The sequence below is a fragment of the Heterocephalus glaber genome, unplaced genomic scaffold, assembly GCF_053883595.1.
Source record: "Heterocephalus glaber isolate CG9 unplaced genomic scaffold, H.glaber_assembly_v1.0 deba00001451, whole genome shotgun sequence".
Classification (NCBI taxonomy): Eukaryota; Metazoa; Chordata; class Mammalia; order Rodentia; family Bathyergidae; genus Heterocephalus; species Heterocephalus glaber.
In genome coordinates this window covers 40,422-59,988 of record NW_028258301.1, presented here as the reverse complement: position 1 = coordinate 59,988, position 19,567 = coordinate 40,422, and the positions used below count along the sequence as shown (strand labels likewise).

At 48.2% G+C, this 19,567-nt stretch overlaps 2 protein-coding genes across 19 annotated transcripts in view; both read right to left on the bottom strand.

The window, feature by feature from the left end:
- Positions 1-6,437, bottom strand: part of Slc1a7 (solute carrier family 1 member 7) — an 82,441-nt gene extending 76,004 nt beyond the window's left edge. For 6 of the 18 annotated variants that reach the window (XM_087214811.1, XM_087214825.1, XM_087214812.1 and 3 more), the window contains exons 1-3: positions 5,357-5,831; positions 1,665-1,782; positions 533-694 (exon numbers count right to left, since the gene is read on the bottom strand). The gene's annotated coding sequence lies outside the window, so the exon portion shown is untranslated. Of the gene's footprint in view, positions 1-532; positions 695-780; positions 888-1,664; positions 1,783-5,356 lie in introns of all 18 variants that reach the window. The other 12 variants (XR_015452628.1, XM_087214821.1, XM_087214822.1 and 9 more) reach the window with 10 other exon arrangements.
- A 4,198-nt stretch (positions 6,438-10,635) lies between these two features.
- The window catches only part of LOC147827292 (maestro heat-like repeat-containing protein family member 7), a 46,745-nt gene continuing 37,813 nt past the window's right edge, over positions 10,636-19,567 (bottom strand). The window contains exons 18-22 of the mRNA XM_087214810.1: positions 19,316-19,471; positions 18,895-19,017; positions 14,652-14,754; positions 12,044-12,106; positions 10,636-11,047 (exon numbers count right to left, since the gene is read on the bottom strand). Of these exons, the coding sequence (XP_087070936.1) occupies positions 10,800-11,047; positions 12,044-12,106; positions 14,652-14,754; positions 18,895-19,017; positions 19,316-19,471 (693 nt within the window). The 3' untranslated portion in view covers positions 10,636-10,799. The remainder of the gene's footprint in view (positions 11,048-12,043; positions 12,107-14,651; positions 14,755-18,894; positions 19,018-19,315; positions 19,472-19,567) is intronic.

Below are 19,567 nucleotides of genomic sequence, written 5' to 3'. Positions count from 1 at the left end.
CTTAGTGTCCTTAACATGTGAATGTATATTGTAAATCTCCAACAAAGAAACAGTATTTTCCAAACTTCCTCCCAGACATAGTTTTTACCTCAAGAGTTGCACAAAATACTCTGAACAATTCCCCTTAGGCTAATACAGATTCTCTCACCTAAAGATCTCTACTGCCTTAATCCTTCTAGTGTCCCTGAGAAGAAAAAGACCAGAAAAAAAACAAGGAAACAAAAACATTTTTTGAAAGAATAGAGGTATTTGGGCTCAAAAATCATGGATTAAACTGACTCATACATCAAATACCTTACCAGAGTGACTAAGCCACTTTTTTGATTCAGAAGTACAAGTCATACAATCCAATCTGTTTTTCTTCTCATCATATCTCCCTGGGAGATCAGAATTCACTAAACTATCTCCAGACTGGGTTTCTGGGATGAACAGCCCCTCTTCCTCTGATACTCTTAAACCCTCCACTAGCCATTATAATCGCTTTTACAGTAAGGTAATTATTTAGAAAGCACTTAATAATGAAATAAATTACCCAGATAGTACTGTGCTGCTGCTCGGTTGGTATAAAGGACAGCATTCAAATCAGGATCTACACATTTCTTCTTTAATCCTTCAGTGTATGAAATTATAGCTTTCTTACAGTCTTTTTCTTTAAAGTAGTCATTGCCCTCATCTTTATAGGTCTTGGCTTGTTCTGAAAAGAAGAGGAGAAAAAGTCAGTATTTCCTGTTTTATAAGGTTCATTTAAAATATTCTACAGCCAGAGCTGATGGCACACACCTATAATCCCAGCACTCGGGAGGCAGAGCCAGGAGACTGCCTTGAGTTTGAGGCCAGCCTGGGCTACACAGTAAGTTCAAGGGCAGCCAGAACGATAAAGCGAGACCCTGTCTCAAAAAAAAAACAAACCTCAAAATAAATAAATAAATAAATATTCTACATCATCCAATAATGTAATATATGACAAAGCAAAGAGAAGAAACAAACAGGAAAAGGGAAAATGCAAAATTAGTGCTATGATAAAAATGGGTATCGATACGGAGAATCAATACCATGCAAACTTAATGCTACAATCAATTACAAATATCTAACAAGACACACTACTAAATACTTAGCAGATAAGAAGAAGCATAAAGGTATAGCTATCCTAGCTTTTTTTTTTTCTTTTTTTGGTACCGGGGATCAAACTCATCCTTGCACTTGCACAGCAGGCGACAAAACCACTGAGCTAAATCCCCAGCCTATCAAAACCACTGAGCTAAATCCCCAGCCTATCCCAGCTTTTGAATAAAGGACCTTTTTTAAAATCACTGGGGAAATGATACTTCTGTTTTTCCTTATGTTATTTTATTCTCTGGAGTGCAAATTCCTGATTTGTGAACCCACTCCTGGCCTTTCAGTGTTCCAATAGCATCCACTACAGCTATAATGTATTTGCTGACACTTATCACAGGTTTGGACCAATTCTTTAGGACAATTTAGTTTCTCACTGGGGGCAGGAACTATATCTTGTTTATCCCCAATGCCTAGCAGTAGGAAGTATCAAAGAAGTGTATGTGGAGTGAATGGTGATGAGGTAGCTCCAGGTCAGTCAGAACCTTTGTAATGTACACTTTATCTTAATCCACAGGAGACACATAGCAAATGCTAGTCATGTAAGGTACCTTCTGGAGATCGCTCCTCATCAAAAATAATTGACTGAAGGCAAGCCAAATCAGGATTCTCCTTGGGATCAACTTCTGATGGTGCTTTCTTCATAAATAAGGGGATCTTGTCAAATTCCTGAATTTTAAAAGAATGAATTTAGAACCTTGAATAGCCACGATCAGAAAAAAACCACTCCGTGCCACATCATAATTTAAAAAACCAGAACTCCAACACAAAAACAGAATCGTAAAAGCTGTTAGAAAAAAGCAATGCATCATTTAAAAAGGAAAACCCATAAGAATTACAGTAGACTCGGGCTGGGGATTTAGCTCAGTGGTGCCGCCACCTGCCTTGCAGGTACAAGGTCCTAAGTTCAATCCCCAGTACCAAAAAAAAAAACAAAAACCAGCAGACTTCTCAACACAAACTTTAAAGGTAAGGAGAGTTTGAAATGAAGTGTATCAAGGCCTAAAAGAAACAACTTCCAACCCAGACTGATATATCCTGCAAAATTATCTTTTAAAATTGATGGAGAAATAAGATATTTCCATGATAAAGAGCACCTAAATAAATTCATGACCACCAAACCAACATTCCAAAAAAATTTTTTTTTGTTTTTTTGTTTTGTTTTGTTTGGTACCAGGGATTGAACTCGGGTCCTTGCACTTGCACAGCAGGCGGCAAAACCACTGAGCTAAATCCCTGGACCCCTCAAAATTTTTTAAATATCCTAGAACAGTAATGGCAAACCTTTTTGAACTTTCTTTTTTTTTTTGGTACTGGGGATCGAACTCGGGTCCTTGCGCTTGCGAAGCAGGCGGCAGAACCACTGAGCTAAAGCCCCAGCCCCTTGAACTTTCAATGATACAAACAGCCCACTGCAGCACATGTACCATAAGTTCACCACTGTCCCAGAAAGACACAATGAAGCTAACAAGTCAAAAGGTCCAATAGAATGAATGCACCAAGAAGGGCAAGCAATTAAGTAGAAGGGAAAGGAAGGAAAACAGCAACAGGAAAATAATATAATGATGGGCTGGGGATTTAGGTCAGTGGTTCCGCTGCTTGTCTCACAAGTGCAAGGTCCCGAGTTCAATCCCTGGTACCAAAAAAAAAAGAGAGAGAGAGAGAAAATAATACAATGACAGGAATAAGTAAATATCTATCAGTTATAACTATCAATGTAAATGGTCTCAATTTGCCAATCAAAAGACACAGATTAGCAAAATGCATCCAATGATATGCTGTATACAAGAAGTTCATTTAACCCAAAAAGAAATTCCTGGACTAAAAATCAAAGGATGAAAAACAATATTCCATGCAATAAAAGCCCCCAAACAAGAGTAGTTATGCTATGCTTAAAGTACACTTTAAGTCAAAGCTGATCAAAAGAGGTAGAGAAGGATACTAAATATTGATTAATGGAACTATTTAACAGGGAGAGATAACAATTATAAACATATATGCACCAAACCACAGTGCACCCAACTTCATAAAACAAACATTAATGGACATAAAAGAGCAGATAAACATCAATACAGTTATAATTGGGGACCTCAATACCCCATTACCACAAATAGTTCAAACAAAAAATCAACAAAGCAATATCAAAGTTAAGCCAAACCTTTGAATAAATGTACTTAATAGATATATACAGTGTTCCAACCAACAACGATAGAATACACATTGTTTTCAGCAGCTCATGGTACTTTCACATACAGTGGACCTCAAGTTATGACCAGCCTGACATATGAACAACTTGGGTTAATTAGGTTAATGTAAGATTCATCTGCCTCTTGTTATCTATAGCATGTACCCAGGTAAACATCCAGATCTCAGCTGTACTGACTCACAACCAACTTGAGTTACAACCAGCCCTCAGGAACCAATTGAGTTCGAAAGTCAAGGGTCCACTGTAAGTAAGAAAGCTTGCTTAAGTAAATACAAAAGAATCAAAATTTTACCATCCATATTATGAGATCACTATGCAATGAAACTAGAAAGTAATGGCAAAGGAAACCACAGAAATTATGCAAATGCATGGAAATTAAACAACAAACTCTTGAATAATCAATGGGTCACAAAACATTAAAGGAGAAATAAGACAGTTCCTAGAATTAAATGATAATGTCAGTACAACATACCAAAATTTATGGGACACAATGAAAGCAATTCTATGAGGGAAGTTTATAGCTGTGAATGACCATATTAGAAACACAAAACATGTTCAAATAAATAACCTAATGATGCACTTCAAGGACCTAGAAAAACAAGAATAAATCCAGAGTTTGTATAAGGAAGGCAATTATAAAGATCAGAGCAGAAATCAATGAAATGGAGACTAAAAAAATAATACAAAGAATCAATGCATCAAAGAGCTGGTTCTTTGAAAGAATAAACAAAACAGACAACCTCTTAGCCAATCTTACCCAAAAAAGTAAAGACACAAATCGATGCAATTAGAAATGAGAAAGGTGGGCCGGGAATGTAGCTCAGCGTCATAGTGCCTGCCTGGCAAGAGCGAGGCCCTGAGTTTGATTTCCAGCACCAAAAAAAGAAAAGAAAGGAAAAAGGTGAAATCACAAAGACACCACCAAAATCCAGAAGATTATTAGCAACTACTTCACAAACCTGTATGTCAAAAAAATTGGAGAACTCAGAAGAAATGGAGAGATTCCTAGATAGATGTGAATTACCAAAACTGAGCCAAAAGAGACTTAAAAATCCTGAATAACCCAATAACAGACGATGAAACTGAAAGACTAATATAAAAACCTACCAAGTAAGAAAAGCTCAGGACCTGATGAATTCACTGCCGATTTCTACAAGAACTTTGGGAAAGATCTAACATCAATATTCCTCAAGCTCTTTCATGAAATTCAGAGGGAAGGAATACTCCCCAAATGGAAAATTATCATCACCCTGATCCCAAAACCAGACAGGGTTCCAACCAAAAAAGAGAACTAATCTCTCTAATGAACATAGATGCAAAAATCTTCAACAAGATACTAATAAGCAGAATGCAACAAATCATCAAAAAGATCATACACCATGACCAAGGAGGATTCATTCCAGGGATGCAAGGATGTTTCAACATACAAGAATCAATAAATGTAATTTATCACATAAACAGAAGCAAGGACAAAAATCGCACGATCATCTTTTAACAGACACAGAAAAAGCCACCAACAAAATCCAACATCCATTCATGACAAAAAAAACCCCCTGAAAATACTGAAAATAGGGCCGGGGATTTAGCTCAGTAGTTTCACCGCCTGCTGCGCAAGCACAAGGACCCGAGTTTGAAACCTGGTACCAAAAAACCCCACAAAACCCTGAAAATAAAAGACACAGGAGGACCTTATCTCAATCTGATAAAAGTTATTTATGATCAACCTACTGCCTACATCATATTAAATGTGGAAAAACTGAAAGCTTTCCCTCTAGAATTAGGAACAAGAAAAAGATGTCCACTATCACCGATCCTGTTGCACATAGTTCATGAAACATTAGCCAGACCAGGACCAGGGATGTAGCTCAGTGGCACTGCACCTGCCTCACAAGCACAAGGTCCTGAGTTCAATCCCTGGTACTGAGAAAAAAAAAATAGTCAGATCAATCAGGTAAAAGAAAGAAATAAAAGGGATACCTATAGGAAAGGACAAAGTCAAAATATCATTATTTTCAAATGACATGATTGTCTACTTACCCAAAAAATTCCACCAAAGGACCCCTAGAATAACCAAATTCAGCAATGTAGCAGATACAAAACAAACACACAAAAAAATCAATAGCGTTCCTGTGTAATAATATTGAACTCACTGAGAAAGTAATTAGGAAAACAATACCATTCACAATAGCATCAAGAAAAATTAAATACCTAGGAATTAATCTAACCAAGGAAGTGAAAGTGGCTACTCTGGCTCTCTGCCCAAGCTCATGGCCACTCCACGCCTGCGCCCAGCACAGGTGCGAAGCAGAAGGCGCTCCGCTCCGTAAGTAGGGCCAACTGACTAATGGAGGAGTGCACGCAGCGGCAGCGATCGCGGCGGCTCTGCAGCGCCTAGGCTCATCCACTACCCTGAACCCCAACAACTTGGGGCAGAAGGCGGGACTGGGCAGAGGCCAGGGAGGGGCAGGCGCTCCTTCTCCTAGGGCTGCGGAACCCAAGCCGCGGTCTGGCACGGCCCGGAGGACTGAGGGGAGCGCACCGCGCCGCCGGAAGGAGGCGCGCGGCTTCTGGGCCCCAGGACTCCTGCGAGCGGTCCGCGAGCGGCCATGGAGGGCTCTCAGCCTGACGCTGCGGACGACAATGACACGGACGCGTTCCTGGACAAGTTCCGGAGCCAGCCTTACCGCGGCGGCTTCCACGAGGATCACTGGGAGGAGGTGGGCGGTCCAGGGGCCGCTGCACGTGTGTGCGGGAGTCGGCAGGTGTCCTGGGCTCCCCGCCTCCCTCACGCCCTGGGCGGTCCCTGTCGCTGCCAGCAGATGGGTGGTTTCAAGCTGAATGTTAGCAGTTTGCCTGGAGACTTTCAGAGTCTTCTTAAGCTGTCAGTTTATTAAAAGTCCAGGGGGTGCAGACAGGCCTTCGACTCCACTACCTGACCCTGGGACGGTTTCCTTAACAGGGGAAGGGCCAGAGGTGATGATGTGGCAGGGACAAAGCACTGACTGTGAGGACTCGGCTTTTCCTCTCGGTCGGGTGGAACCCTGTGGAGAGGTGTTCTGGGGGCTTTGTTTGTTGCTGTAGCAGGGATTGAGCCCGGGGCCTTCCCACTGAACTACATCCCCAGCCCTTTTGATTTTTAAATTTGAGGCAGGATCTCACTGAGTCCCTCAGTTTCCCAGGTTGGGGTCAAACCGGTGATTGTCCTGTCACCGCCTCCCAGGATGACAGGTGTGTGCCACCACACCCGGCTTGTGGAGAGTTTTGAGGGAAGGTGTGATTGGCCAGACGTGTCTGTTTCTGAGTTTAACCCCGGCCTCACCCTCACAGCAGAGGGAGCAGGGTCTGCAGTCCGGGTGAGGCAGGCCTGCTTGACTTTCTGCAGCCACCCGGTCATCCCGCAGATGGCCACAGAGCCCTGTGCAGGCGCCATAGCTTTGGGGTGCTCCTAGAGAAGCAGACAGCAGTCGGGTCTACACAAGTCTGCACAGTGGAGACGGGGAAGGGTGGGGTCCAGGAGGCTTCCCACTGACAGAGACGCAGATGAGAAAGGGCTCTGCACTCAAGAGGGAAGCTGGGCATTAGGTGGCAGAAACTGGTGTACAGAGAGGCCTGAAAGTGTATGACAGCCTGGCTGGTTGGGCACCACGTGACCTAAGCAGTGAGGCCAGCACGGTGGATGGGGCTGGAGGGCCTGGCTGCCCTCTTGGTCTTTGTCCTGCAGAGAACAGTGAGGCCCTGGAAAGACCTGGAGGGAGGGAGGATCCTGAGCCATTTTGTTCGGGGAGGCCTGGGCTGCCAAGTGAAGGACAAGAAGCCAAGGGTGAGGAGACTGAGGCCAACGGTGGCACTGGCGGGCTTGGTCATCACTGGTTCGGGATAAAGAAGAGAGCAAGGCTGAGGAGATGAGGGTGAGCCTTCTGGGGCCAGGACCCTCTCTCCCTTCTAACTGCACATCCAGGAGAACATGCAGTCCAAGTGCCCCTTCCCTCCGACCTCGTGTACACTTCCTCCTCCACCCCTGCTCCCAACCCTGGTTCCCCTTATTCTCCTCTTCATCATCTGTTCCCTTCTTGAGCGCAGAGCCTATAAAGTGCTTTTGCTTCTGTTTTACTGTTTTCAAGTGCCTGAGACTGGGAAATTTCCAAGGAAAGGGGTTTATTTTGGCTCATGGTTCTGGAGGCTGCCAAGTCCCAGGAGCACGGCACTGGCATCTTCTCAGCTTTTGGAGTACGCCTTTGTGGCAGAAAGCAAATGAGCAAGAAGGCACACGTGCAGGAGAGGCCCCAGCATGAGCAGCAGTGTGGCCTCACTGTGTAACAACCCACTCACCCAGGCCCAAACACCACCCTCCAGGCCCCACCTCCCAGCTCTGCTGCGATGAGAACAAAACTGCAGTGTGAGATGGATAGTGACGAACCATATTCAACCATAGCAGCTTCCAATGTTTTTTTTGTTTTGTTTTGTTTTGTTTCTTTTCTTTTTTTTCCCCAATGTTTAATTTGATTCCCATAGGAACCCTGTGAGGTAAGAACCCATTTTACAGATACCAGTAGGGAAAGCTGAGAGAGGAAATGACCTGCCCCGTGCTCTTCAACCTTCCAACTCAAGGCTACTTATGGACCTTGGCCAGGGCCTGACTGAACCAGCCTCTGCTCCGAGGTCACTTGCCCTGGCAAGTGAATGCACCAGTGTCTCTGGATAGAAACAAGGCATGAGACTTGGGACACCTTTGAGGACCACACCTTCACTGGTTCCCTTGTGTGACCTTGGACAAGTCCCAGTCCCCCTTAAACTGTGTTAGGCTGAGTCCCCACCAGTAAGATGAGGTGAGAAAGCTGGCCTGCCTTCCTCTACCCACAGGGCCTCGGGTGAGGCTCCGAGAGGCAATCTGTAAACATCAGTGGCAATGGAAAGGATTGGGCAGATGGCCTTGGCCACTGGAGGATGATTGTGTGGTGAACTTCATAGGTTCCCCATCCTTAGAGGCAGCTTAGATTAAGCATTCCTTGGGCTTATGTCTCCCAAGGGGGTCTGTCTCACCATGCCCCCTCTCCACAGCTGAATCCCAAATCTGTTTCCATCTCTGACCTCTCTTCTGAGCTCAATGCTGTGCAGCTGTCTTAGTCCCCAGGCAGCTATAACAGAGCCCTGTAGACTTCGTGGCTTATGAACTACACTTCCCACAGAATGGGAGCCTGGAAAGTGTAGGTCAAGGCACTGACAGATGTGATGTAAAGCTTCACAGATCATTTTTTTTTTTTTTTGAGACAAGGTCTCGCTATGCAGTTCAGACTGACCTTGAACTCACTGTGTAGCCTGGGCTGGCCTCGAACTCGTGGCCATCCTCCCGCTTCACCCTCCTGAGTGCTGTGATTACAGGCGTGTGCCACCATGCCCGGCACCATCTTTTCAGTGTCCTCCCATGGCAGAAGGGATGAGGGAGCTTTCTGAGGTCTCCTTTATAAAAATGCTAATGCCATTCATTAATCCTGAGTTGCTTTTTCTTTTTTTCTCCAGTACTGACTGGGGAGTGAACCCAGGGCCTTTGTACTGAGCTACATCTGTTGCCCTTTTTTTTTTCTTCGAACTCAGGACCTTGTGCTTGCCAGGAAGGTGCAGCACCACTGAGCCATATTCCTGGCCCTAAATTTTTCTATGTTGAGGCAAAGTCTCACTAAATGAACTTGAAATCCTCCCACCTCAGCCTTATAGGCATGTGCACCATGTCCAGCTTGTGCATACATTTTTTTAGCACACTTTTCTCACTCAGCACTCAGTTTGAGGTCCACCCAGGACGCTGCATGCACTTTCGCTGCCTCTGACTACAGCGGGACTCCATGGAGCTCATTCAGTCCCCCAGGACAGCACCCGGCTGCCTCCTTCCCCAGCACCACAGACACCACTGCAACAGCTGCCCTCATACATCTCCGCTGTGACCCATGTGAACAGTCCCTTGAGACTGTGCCCACTGGTGGGAGTGCTGGCTCACAGCCATATATAAAGCTACTTCGACTGAACAGCGACAGAGTCCTGTCCAGAATGGCTGCACCAATCTACCCTCTTGCCAGCAATGCCTAGGGGCTGTTGTAGCCCCATACGGAAGGAACGTTTTCCTTTTTTTTTTTTTTTTTTTTTTTGGTACCGGGGATCGAACTCAGGACCTTGCGCTTTCGAGGCAGGCACGGGAACCACTGAGCTAAATCCCTGCTCCTTCCTTTTTCTTTTTTAAGATAGGGTCTTGCTATACAGTTTAAGTCAGCATTGAACTCTACGTAGCTCAGGTTGGCCTTGATCTCATGATCCTCCTGCCTCAGCCTCTCAAGTGCTAGGATAACAAGTGTATACCAAACAAGTGTGGCTTTCTAAAGCCAATATCTGCCCACATCTGCCACCTGCTTAGCATCCCGCAACGCCTTCCCATGCTCCTTGGATGAAGTCCCCTCCTAACACAGAGCTGAGGCCTAAGCAGTATGGACCTTCTCCTCTCCCCTCTCACTAGGTTCTACGGCCTACAAATCTCCAGTTGACCATTGTGTGCCCTGCTCCCCTGCACACAAGCCCAGCACATGGTCATCTTTCTAAACCCCTGGGGGTCTGTTCTCTGGGAAGTCTTCCCGGACACGGCAACACCCCAGCTGGCCTACACATCTCCTCTGCCCTCCACAGCCCCTGCCTCCCTGCTATGCCCTTGGTGTCTTTAATGTCCCTGATAGTTCCATTAAGCCAAAACTTCTCCACTGTAGCTCTTTGGACAATGTGGGTTGGATGGCCCTGTTGCAGGGTGTTCCTGAGCACTGTAGGATGTTTACTAACACCCTGGCCTCTGGTGAGTAGATGTTGAGAGCATTTCCACCCTCAAGCTGAAACAACCAGAAGTGTCTCCAGACACTCTGAAATATTCCCTGAGGTCAAGAGCACCCTTGCTTGAGAGCTACTGCCTCAGTCTATTCCCACTGCTGAGGACCTGTGGTTGGATCCTGTTCAGGTCTGTACCCCTAGCCTCCAGAGCAGGCCTGGCTGGGTTAGGAGTTCACCAAATACCACAGGAGTCAGCATTGGCCAATTGCTGGGCAAAGGCTCATGGGTAGAACTCAGACATCAGGATTCTGGGATATGCATGATGTCATCGGGTGGGAGGAGGCGCCGCTTTCCCTCTTTCCTCAAAGGCCATCCAATTCATCACCTCCTTTCACTCTTGCAATATGGAAAGAGGGAAACTGAGATGTCCAGCAGACTTACTGTGTGACTTTGGGCAGGCCACTCGCCTCTCTAAGCCTCAGCATCCCGTTAAACAAAGTACACAAATCAGCCAGCGCACCTCAGTAAACACCAATGTAGTCAACAAGGGAAGGCCACACTCCCCTCTTGGATCCATCACACACAGCGTGGCGGCTCAGAGCGAGGCCTGTCCCGTGAAGAAGAGCTCAGGATGCCCACATAGAGCATTTATGGTGAGCCAGGAGTGCTGGTGCCCGGAACATCACTGCTTCGAGCCCATTTTCCAGGAGCTCAGGGCCTGCATGATCCAGGAGGGCCGCTTGTGGGAAGTGGGCAGGTTCTCACAGCTGCAGCTGCAGCAAGGCGAGGCAGCCGGGCCACTCACCAGTGAGTCCCCACATGGCAGTGGCGGCCAGGAGTTCTGCCTACCGCTGGCCAGGATGTGGTCCTGGGCCTGGGCCGCATAGATGCACACAGATCCCTCTGGGTCATGTCTCAGGTCTTCCAGAGCTGTGTTGTGGGGAATAGAGGCCACGAAGTAAGCTCATATTTCCATTCCTTGGCTTAGGCACCCTCAGTATCCCCTCAGCTCACTTTCCTCCCAGCTCTTTGTTTGCATCTTTCAAATTCTGGTTGAAAACTTACTTCCTCTAGGAAGCTTTCCTGGCTTGCCTCAGCCTAACTTTGCGCTCCCTTCTGCTTCCCCCACTATAAAATAAACTGTGCCCTCTTAAAAGTCTAAACTACTTCGGCAGGGGATGTAGCTCAGCAGCACAGCACCTGCCTGGCAACCTCGAGACCCTGAGTTTGATTCCTGGTACCAAAAAAGAAAAGTGAAAAAAATAAAAAAGACCCCCCCCCCCAAAAAATGTCTAAACTACTTGCCAGGCATGGTAGTGAACACTTGTTTTCCCAGCACTTAGAAGACTGAGGCAGGAGGATTGTAGCAAGTTAGAGGCCAGCCTGGGCTACATAGTGAATTCAAGGCCCACCTGCACTACGAAGTGAGACCCTGTCTCAAAGAAACAACAAGAAACCAAACAAAATTCTAAACTGTTCACCCTGAACTCCATGGCTTCTGGCCTTGAGGTTTTTTGTTTTTTGGGTTTGGTTTTTTGGTTTTATAAGACAGGTCTCCCTAGCAGTCCAGAGTGTCCTTGAATTCACCATATAGCCTTGACTGGCCTCTAACTCATGGAAAGCTTCCTGCCTCAGCCTCCTGAGTGCTGGGATTACAGGCATGTGCCACCACACCTGGCCTGGCCTCAGTTTTGAGCCCCGTTTCTTTAATGGGACTATGAGGTTCCAAGGATGAGCTACGTGCTCTGCACCTTGCTCACCCCATGGTACCTCACACCATCCTCACCCCAGATTAAGACTTGCATGACTGATCTGCACTGAATATCTCCTCCTGAGCCATGCCCCTTCCCTTCCCGTCATCCACTATGATCCACATATGGTCTCACTGCCCCCAGAAATCCCACCAACCCACAGGGCACGACTCACCAACTTTCACTTCATTCAGCCAATCTTCTGTCATTATGTGCTCCATGCAGGGCACCAGGAACCCTTGAACATAATCCGAGAGGTGAGGCCATGCAGCTTCTGCCTTCGACACCACCCACCCCACCCTCCTCGGACCAGACCCCACCAGGGAAGCTGTCCCGCCCTCCTCCAGCCCCACAAGACAACACAGAAGGGGAACTTCATTTTGACCTGGGGGCAGATTCCCCAAGGGGTCCTGGGAGAGGGTGGCTGGTACCGTGGGCAGGGGCAGGACCCTGGTCACAGTGGACTCTGATGGTGCCACTCTAGGCTGAGCCCTGGTTCCCTCCTCTGTGACATGGGAAGGGCACCTCTGCTGCCCTCATCCCCAGGGAGTCTGGCTGCTAGTGGACGCTGGAGGTGCTGAGATTCCGCTGCATGGGTCAGGGCCCTGCTCCTGATGGCTCCTCAGCCCCCCTGGTCCCAGCCTGTGCCCTGGCTCCCAAAGTGCCTGCAGTCCAAACATGGGCCGTGCCTTGCCCCTCTCAAAAGGCCCTTCCTGGGGCTCTTCCTGGCACGTCCCGAATTCAGCTTAGCAAGCAGCTCCTGCACAAAGTTCTCCTCACCAGCCTCCCCTCCCCCTCGCCAGGTCAGGTGCCTGTCTAGGTTCCCAGAGTATCTGAGTCCTCTCTCTGTCTATATACTGGGTTATATTTTAAATGTAATTTATGAATCTTCATCTCCTACCAGACCAGAAGCCTTTAAATCTTAGATCCACTTGTGGGGATGAAAGTGGGAGGGGATTCTCCAAGGACCCTAAAATTACATGCCAAATTGCATGCATATGTGCATTTTTCTAAGGAAAGTCTTACAGCTTTCTTCAGACTCTCACAAAATATCTGTGACCCCAAAGAGGATAAACAGCCCTGACAGTGGTGGGGGCTGCCTGCCGGCTACACCAGGCTCACTCAAGCTCAGGCCCTAGCACAGGGTGTTAAAGACTAGCACTTTTAGGAGTGGTTAATGGGAAACAAGATTTAAAGAAATCAGCAGCTAGGAAGCAGACATCACTCCATGGAAGAAGCTTCCTCCGAGCGACCCCCACATTCTGGGGATGCCCTCCGTGCAAGCAGGGGTCGTGTTAACAGCCACCTCAGCCCTCACCCCTAACCCACCCTCCAATCAGCAGCACTTCTGGAAGGGCTCTTTCGGTCTGTAACCTGCACAGAGTGGGCTATCAATCAATGTTTGCTAAGTAAGCCCATGGATGGGTGGGTGAGTGGATGAAAAACAGCAAACAAACTAAGTGAAGGGACTGAAAGAAACATGAAGAGGCAGTTGTTCCTAGCCTGTCTGCAGCAAGGTCTCCTGGCCCTTAGGAAGGCAATGTGGTTGGGCTGGGTATAGCTCGGGGGTAGACCAGTTCCCTAGCCTGCCTAAGAATGTGGCTGTTTGGGGGTAGGGAGAGTAGAAAGGAGAAGGCATAACCAGCCTGCAGTCTGAAGAGCTCTGGGGGATTCAGGGCAAGGCGGATCTGCTATTTGGGTTTTTTGTTTGTTTGAGTGATTGGTTTGGTTTGGGGGGAGTCGTTTTGTTTTTTGTTTGAGACAGGGTCTCACTGTGTAGTTCAGGCTGGCCTTGGACTATGTAGCCCAGGCTGATCTTGAACTCGTGGTGATCCTCCTGCTTCAGCCTCCCAGGTGCTGGGATTTTTTTTTTTTTCTTTTTCAGCATGTCTCACTATGTAGTTCAGGCTGGCCTTGAACTCACTACGTAGCACAGGGTGGCCTCTAACTCACAGCAATCCACCTGCCTCAGCCTCCCAAGTGCTGGGATTACAGGGATCCGCCACCATGCCTAGCTTTTCTTTTTTGTTATTTGTTTTTTCTTTCCTAGAAAGGCAGAGAATGGGATAGTGGGAAAGAAAAGAATGAAGGTGACCTTGATGTGCCAGAGGCCTTACATTTAAAAAAATATTCTCAGGAAAGAAAAGGGACTTAAAAAGAACTAAGATGTGTGATGTACACGTAATCCCTATGATGAATGTAATCATTAGGTACTGTGAACATGTACAAATAAATGTAAAAACTTGAGAAAAAAATATTCTCAACTTATGTGTGAAATAGGAGTTGGTTCTCATCTTGCAGCCAGGAATATAGCTCAGTGGTTCCGCCACCTGCCTTGTAAGCACAAGGTTCCAAGTTTGATCCCCGGTACCAAAAAAAGAAAAGAAAAGAAAAGAAAAGAAAAGAAAAGAAAATCCATCTTGCAGACGAGGAAACCGAGGCCCAACTGGGGTCATGGAGCTGAGATTCCACTTGGCTCTCCACGCTATGGCCCCTATGCTGTGCTCCAGGGGGCTTTGCCTTGGCTGCTGCTGGGCTTGGACATGTTCCTGTGTGCTTCAGGGGAAGTGGCAGCTCAGCTGTGTACAACTGCTAGGATGTGGCCTGGACCCTACTGCAGCCCACTTCTTAGAGGAGGGAAGGCCATTTTAATGTGCTCTCTGGCTGGCTGCCGGCCAAGGTTCAACCTGAGGGGACGCATCTGGCCCAGGCCAGAACAGCTGGCAGCCTCCAGGGAGTCAGCCTGAAGAGCAGGCAGGACTGGAGATCCCAGGGCAGGTTACCTATGAACAGGACCGAGGACTTCCGGAGGGAGGCCCGAGAACTCTTGGCATACTCCAGTCCCTGGCTGAGGAATTCGAAGGCACTGTCTCGGTGGGTGTTCACCTGGGCAAAGAGAAACCCCACAGTGCTGAGCCCTCTGAGGGACTCGTTTCCCATCCACCTTCCTGAAACTAGGAATGGTGATGGAGTCCTGGCCCTGCCTCCTCAGTGTTTCTGCTCCCTAGCCTTCTGCAGAGGTCCCAGAGGCCAGGCTGCATCTTCTCTTAGCTACTGCAGCAGGCACCTCAGTGGTGTTCCTGCCTGCTAGAGGGAAAATTCCAAACTGCATGCATGACCCACACTCTGGGTGAAGACCCAGGTCCGAGCGAGTGGGGTGGACTGGAGTTCAGAGCAGGAGGGAGTCAGCTGGGAGGAGGGGGAGCTCAGAAGCCAGGCAGGAATGGGGCTTACTCATGTGTTCATTCATGACAGAGCTGGGACAAAACAATATTTTGGGCAAAATAGTCTGAGAGCGGTAGTCAGGGTGGGTTTGACGGTGGGAGTTGTCCTGCTAAACAGCTATTAAGGAAGATGAAGAGAAATCTGATCCGGCACACTCTGTGTTCAACTTCCCTTCCCTCCCACAGCTGCCTCCACTGCAAACACACTGTGCTCAGGGCCAAGGATGGGGCTGCCACCTCCACCTGTGCCTGTCCAACTGCCTTTCCCTCTCTCCTTCACCTGGTGAATTGCTCCCACCCCTCCAGCCTCAGCTCAGAGGCCACCCTGGCCAGAAGCCTTCCATCACCCTCATGCGGAGGCCCTCTGCCACCCACGATGCTTCTGCAGTGTCCTGCACGCCCTTGTGGCACCTATGACAGCATGTCATAATTATTTATACCACCTGCCCTACTGTAGACAGAGCATGCCCAAGGGGCCCTTTTACTCTGCTCATCCTCAGCTCTCTGCACAGGGCATGCTTTGGAGCTGGAGCCCCGAAAATGTTAGTTAGATGAGAGAAAAAAAGAAAGAGAAGGAAGAAAGGAAGGAAGGAAGGAAGGAAGGAAGGAAGGAAGGAAGGGGAAGGGAAGGGAAGGAAGGAAGGAAAGAAAGAAAGAATGAAAGAAAGAAAGAAAGAAAAGAAAGAAAGTAAGTTATCAACCCCTTCTTAAAGCTAAGGTTGGAAGTGGACCTTCATATGAGCAGAACCATGGATGATATGGAGAGCAAGTTTTGAAAAAGTGAGACTCCAGAGGGCTCTACCACAGAGGTCACAAGCTGGCAGCCACAAGCCACACAAAACCACAGAGCAGCAACAGGCACCATGTTTAAATGCGCTAAATTGATGGCTAATTAATGTCTTAGAAATATGTACACTTAAGGGGCAGTGGGGGCATACACCTGTAATCCCGGAACTCTGGGAGTCTGAGGCAGGAGGATCACAAGTTCAAGGCTAGGCGGGCAACTTAGCAACTGAGCAAGATCCCTGCCTAAATAAATAAATTAAATAAGGGTTGGGAATGTAAGTCAGTGTGAAGGCCCTAGGTTCAATCTCCAGTACCATGTTTTTTGTTGTTTGTTTGTTTGAATCTAGGTGTTTTGTTTTGTTTTTGTTTTTCTGAGACAGTTTCTCACTATATATTTCAGGCTGATCTTGAACTCATGGCAATCCACCTGCCTCAGCCTCCCAAGTGCTGGGATTACAGGCATTCACCACCACATCTGGCTCAAAAAATGTAGGTTTCAGGACCGGAGATTTAGCTCAGTGGTTCTGCTGCCTGCTTTGCAAGCACAAGGTCCTGAGTTCGATCCCTGGTACCAAAAAAAAAAAGAATGTAGGTTTCTTACTGTTATGGCTAATGATAAAACATCCCCCAAAAGGCTCATGTATTCGGAAGTGGCATTTGGGAAGGTGATTATATCATGGGACATAACTTCAGCAATGTGGATTAATCCACTATGAGTTCCTAACTCAGTGTGCTACACGAGGGGTGGCTTGGTTGAGGAAGTAGGTCACTGGAGTGTGCCCTTTGAAAACTACATACAACCGGGGATTTGGCTCAGTGGTTCCGCTGCCTGCCTCAAAAGCACAAGGTCCCGAGTTCAATCCCCAGTACCAAAAAAAAAAAAGAAAGCTACACACGGTCCCCAGTCCCATCCTGTCTCTCTAGCTGTTTCCTTCCCTCCCTGCTTCCTCCACCATGTCCTTCCACCATGAGCTTTCTTTCTTCCTTTTTCTGTGAGACAGGGTCTTGCTACATAGTTCAGGCTGGCCTTGAACTCAGTATGTAGCCCAGGCTGGCTTTGAATTCACAGTGATCCTCCTGCCTCAGCCTCCCAAGTGCTGGGATCATAGGCATGTGCCACCACCATGCCCAGCTATCCACCATGATGTTTCTGCCTCACCATCTGAAAAGCAATATAGCCAGCCAAGCATGGACTGAAACTTCTAAAACTAAGCCAGATGAAATCTTTCCTCCTTTAAATTGTGGATGTTGGGGATTTTGCTTTAGCAGTGGAGAGCTAATAGCTACACTTTTCTTGTGAAACTGGAGGGCCTATCAAGAAGGACCTGCATGATGAGTGGAGCTCTCTACTCCTGCCTGCCGTGGGGCTACAGTCACGCCCAGCTCACAGGCCCAATAAGCCATGTCATTAGACCACTGCCTGGTCACCAGCCATTATCAATATGGGAACTAGCAACCCTGGCCAAACACCCCCTCCAAGCCTGTTTTGCCCTCTGTGAAGCACAGACAGTAGTTTTAGGCACTCAATCAAGACTTCAAGCATGGCTGACAGCAGCATGGCCAAGCCCATTTCTCAGTTCTCTAACAGCCTGCTCCTTTCTATATTTATTTTGGGTCCAGGTGGGGTGATAGATGCCCACCTTTGGGTCTCCCTTCAGGTGGGAAGGATTTCTTCCCCCAGCTATGGAGATTGCTGGACTGGCCAGAACTGCCTGACTCCTGGCCATGTCTCTTCCCAGGATGGCTGGCAGCTAGTGACAGGTGAGCCCAGAGTGTAAAGACCTGACCCATCCATGCATCACGGCAGGTTCCTCTAGTACCAGCGACTTCAGCCCAGGAGTTCAGGGCCAGCCTGGCCAACACAGTAAGACCTTGTCCCAAAAGAACAAACAAACACAAACAATAATGGCCTGACCCCTGGCCTCAGTTTGGGATTCTCCTGGCAGGTTGGCTGAGACTGCCTGAAATGACACAATAGCCCCAATTCTCCCCACCTGTCCCCTTCCACAGGTAATGATGCCATTGGAGCTCCCTCCAAACCTTCCTCGCTAATCCCATCTGGCCGTTGACAACAGGGAAAGGAAAGTGGGGCCAGACGGCAAAACTTGCTGCATGCTCTGTCTGCCATGGTGCCATACTTCACTCTGTGTGTGTGTGTGTGTGTGTGTGTGTGTGTGTGTGTGTGTGGCTTGCTCCTGCCTCAGGCTGTTCACAGGTGTCACCTAGAAAGTGTTTCTGTGGTTAACTGAGTCTGGGAAACCATGAATTCAATAACCACAAGCACACTTTCTCAGCAGAGCCCTTACTGTGCCGATACCACTGCAAATCAGCAGGAGGAAGGTGAGCATGCCACCTTTCCCATGCTTGTTTGTCCTTTGTGTGCCCTCCCATGAGCTGTTGAGCCTCGCCTTCCAGGGAACATATCCTGGCAATTGCTGTTGCAGACAAGGGAGCCAGCATGGCCCTTTATGCAGGGATACACCGTAGACTGGCTGCGTCCCAGGGATGTGACTAGCCGTGGAGCACATGCCTCGCATGTGCGAGGTCCTGGTTCCATCCTTAGCACCATTCATAGTGTTTTTAGAAGACCACCTTGGTGGTCTGGATGAGGAATGGGTTGCAGAGGATGAAATTAAAGGCTGGAGACCCATTGGCTGGCTGGACCCGTGGCTCACCTGAGACACATCCATGGCCTGACCGAAGGGCAAAGACAGTGGGGATGGGGATGGAGAAACAGATCCAGAGATCCTTAGGATTTTTAGGATTGCTCAGATGTGGAAGGTGAGGAGAAAAAGGAGTCCAGGATGATTCTAGGTTTCTGCCTTCAGGACCCAGAGGGACAGAGCACAAGTGAAAGGGAAGGCCGTATGTTCAAAAGGGACACACCAGCTTGAAGTGCCTGTGGGCCATCAGAGGTGTCCACTGTGGAGTGGAACCTGCGTCAGGATACTGATGTGAAAAGCAGGAAAGGGGAGGGAGGGACCCTGCCTCAATATACTCAGAAGGAACCACTCACCAGGTACTTGCAGATTTTGCCCACTGCCTGCTGCCTGTTATCCCAGGGCTTCCGGCTAAAAGCTGTCTTGGGCAACTCCCAACCCATAAGGCAAGAACAGCGGAACAGGGTCTTCACACACTTCTGGAGGCCAACAGGAAGAGAAAACCAGAGCTGTGAAATTCTGGGAGGACCCAAACATATTCCAGAACAAAAGGTGTGTCAAACTGGGTTTTGGAAGATCAACTCAGCTTCGAAAATGTACACATGAAGTTAGCCATTTCGAAGGGGAATCCTCAAGTGGATGTCTTTGGAAAACAGACCTGATAGGACATAAATAACTGCCCCCATGGGTGGCTTGTGACCCTCACCTGGTTTCCATAAAGGGTGACACCTTCCAGGGCCAAGGTAGGCAGGGGGCCCAGTGCCCGAGCACACTCACCTCGCCCACCTTGGCACTGCCCTCCTGCATGGTCAGCAGGAGTGGCACCAACGTGTGGATCAGCTGCTCCTCCATGGCCTGGGTGCAGGGTCCCCGAAGCTTCTGGACCACCTTCCCGTACATGTTGATGCAGGAGGAGCGCACGTCCTCTCTGGACTGGGGTAGAGCGGAAGCTCATGGCACTGCTCCAGGAGGCTGCTCCATGGCTGTCCCAGCCCTCATCCTGAGGGGGCCTCCAGGCACAAACACATG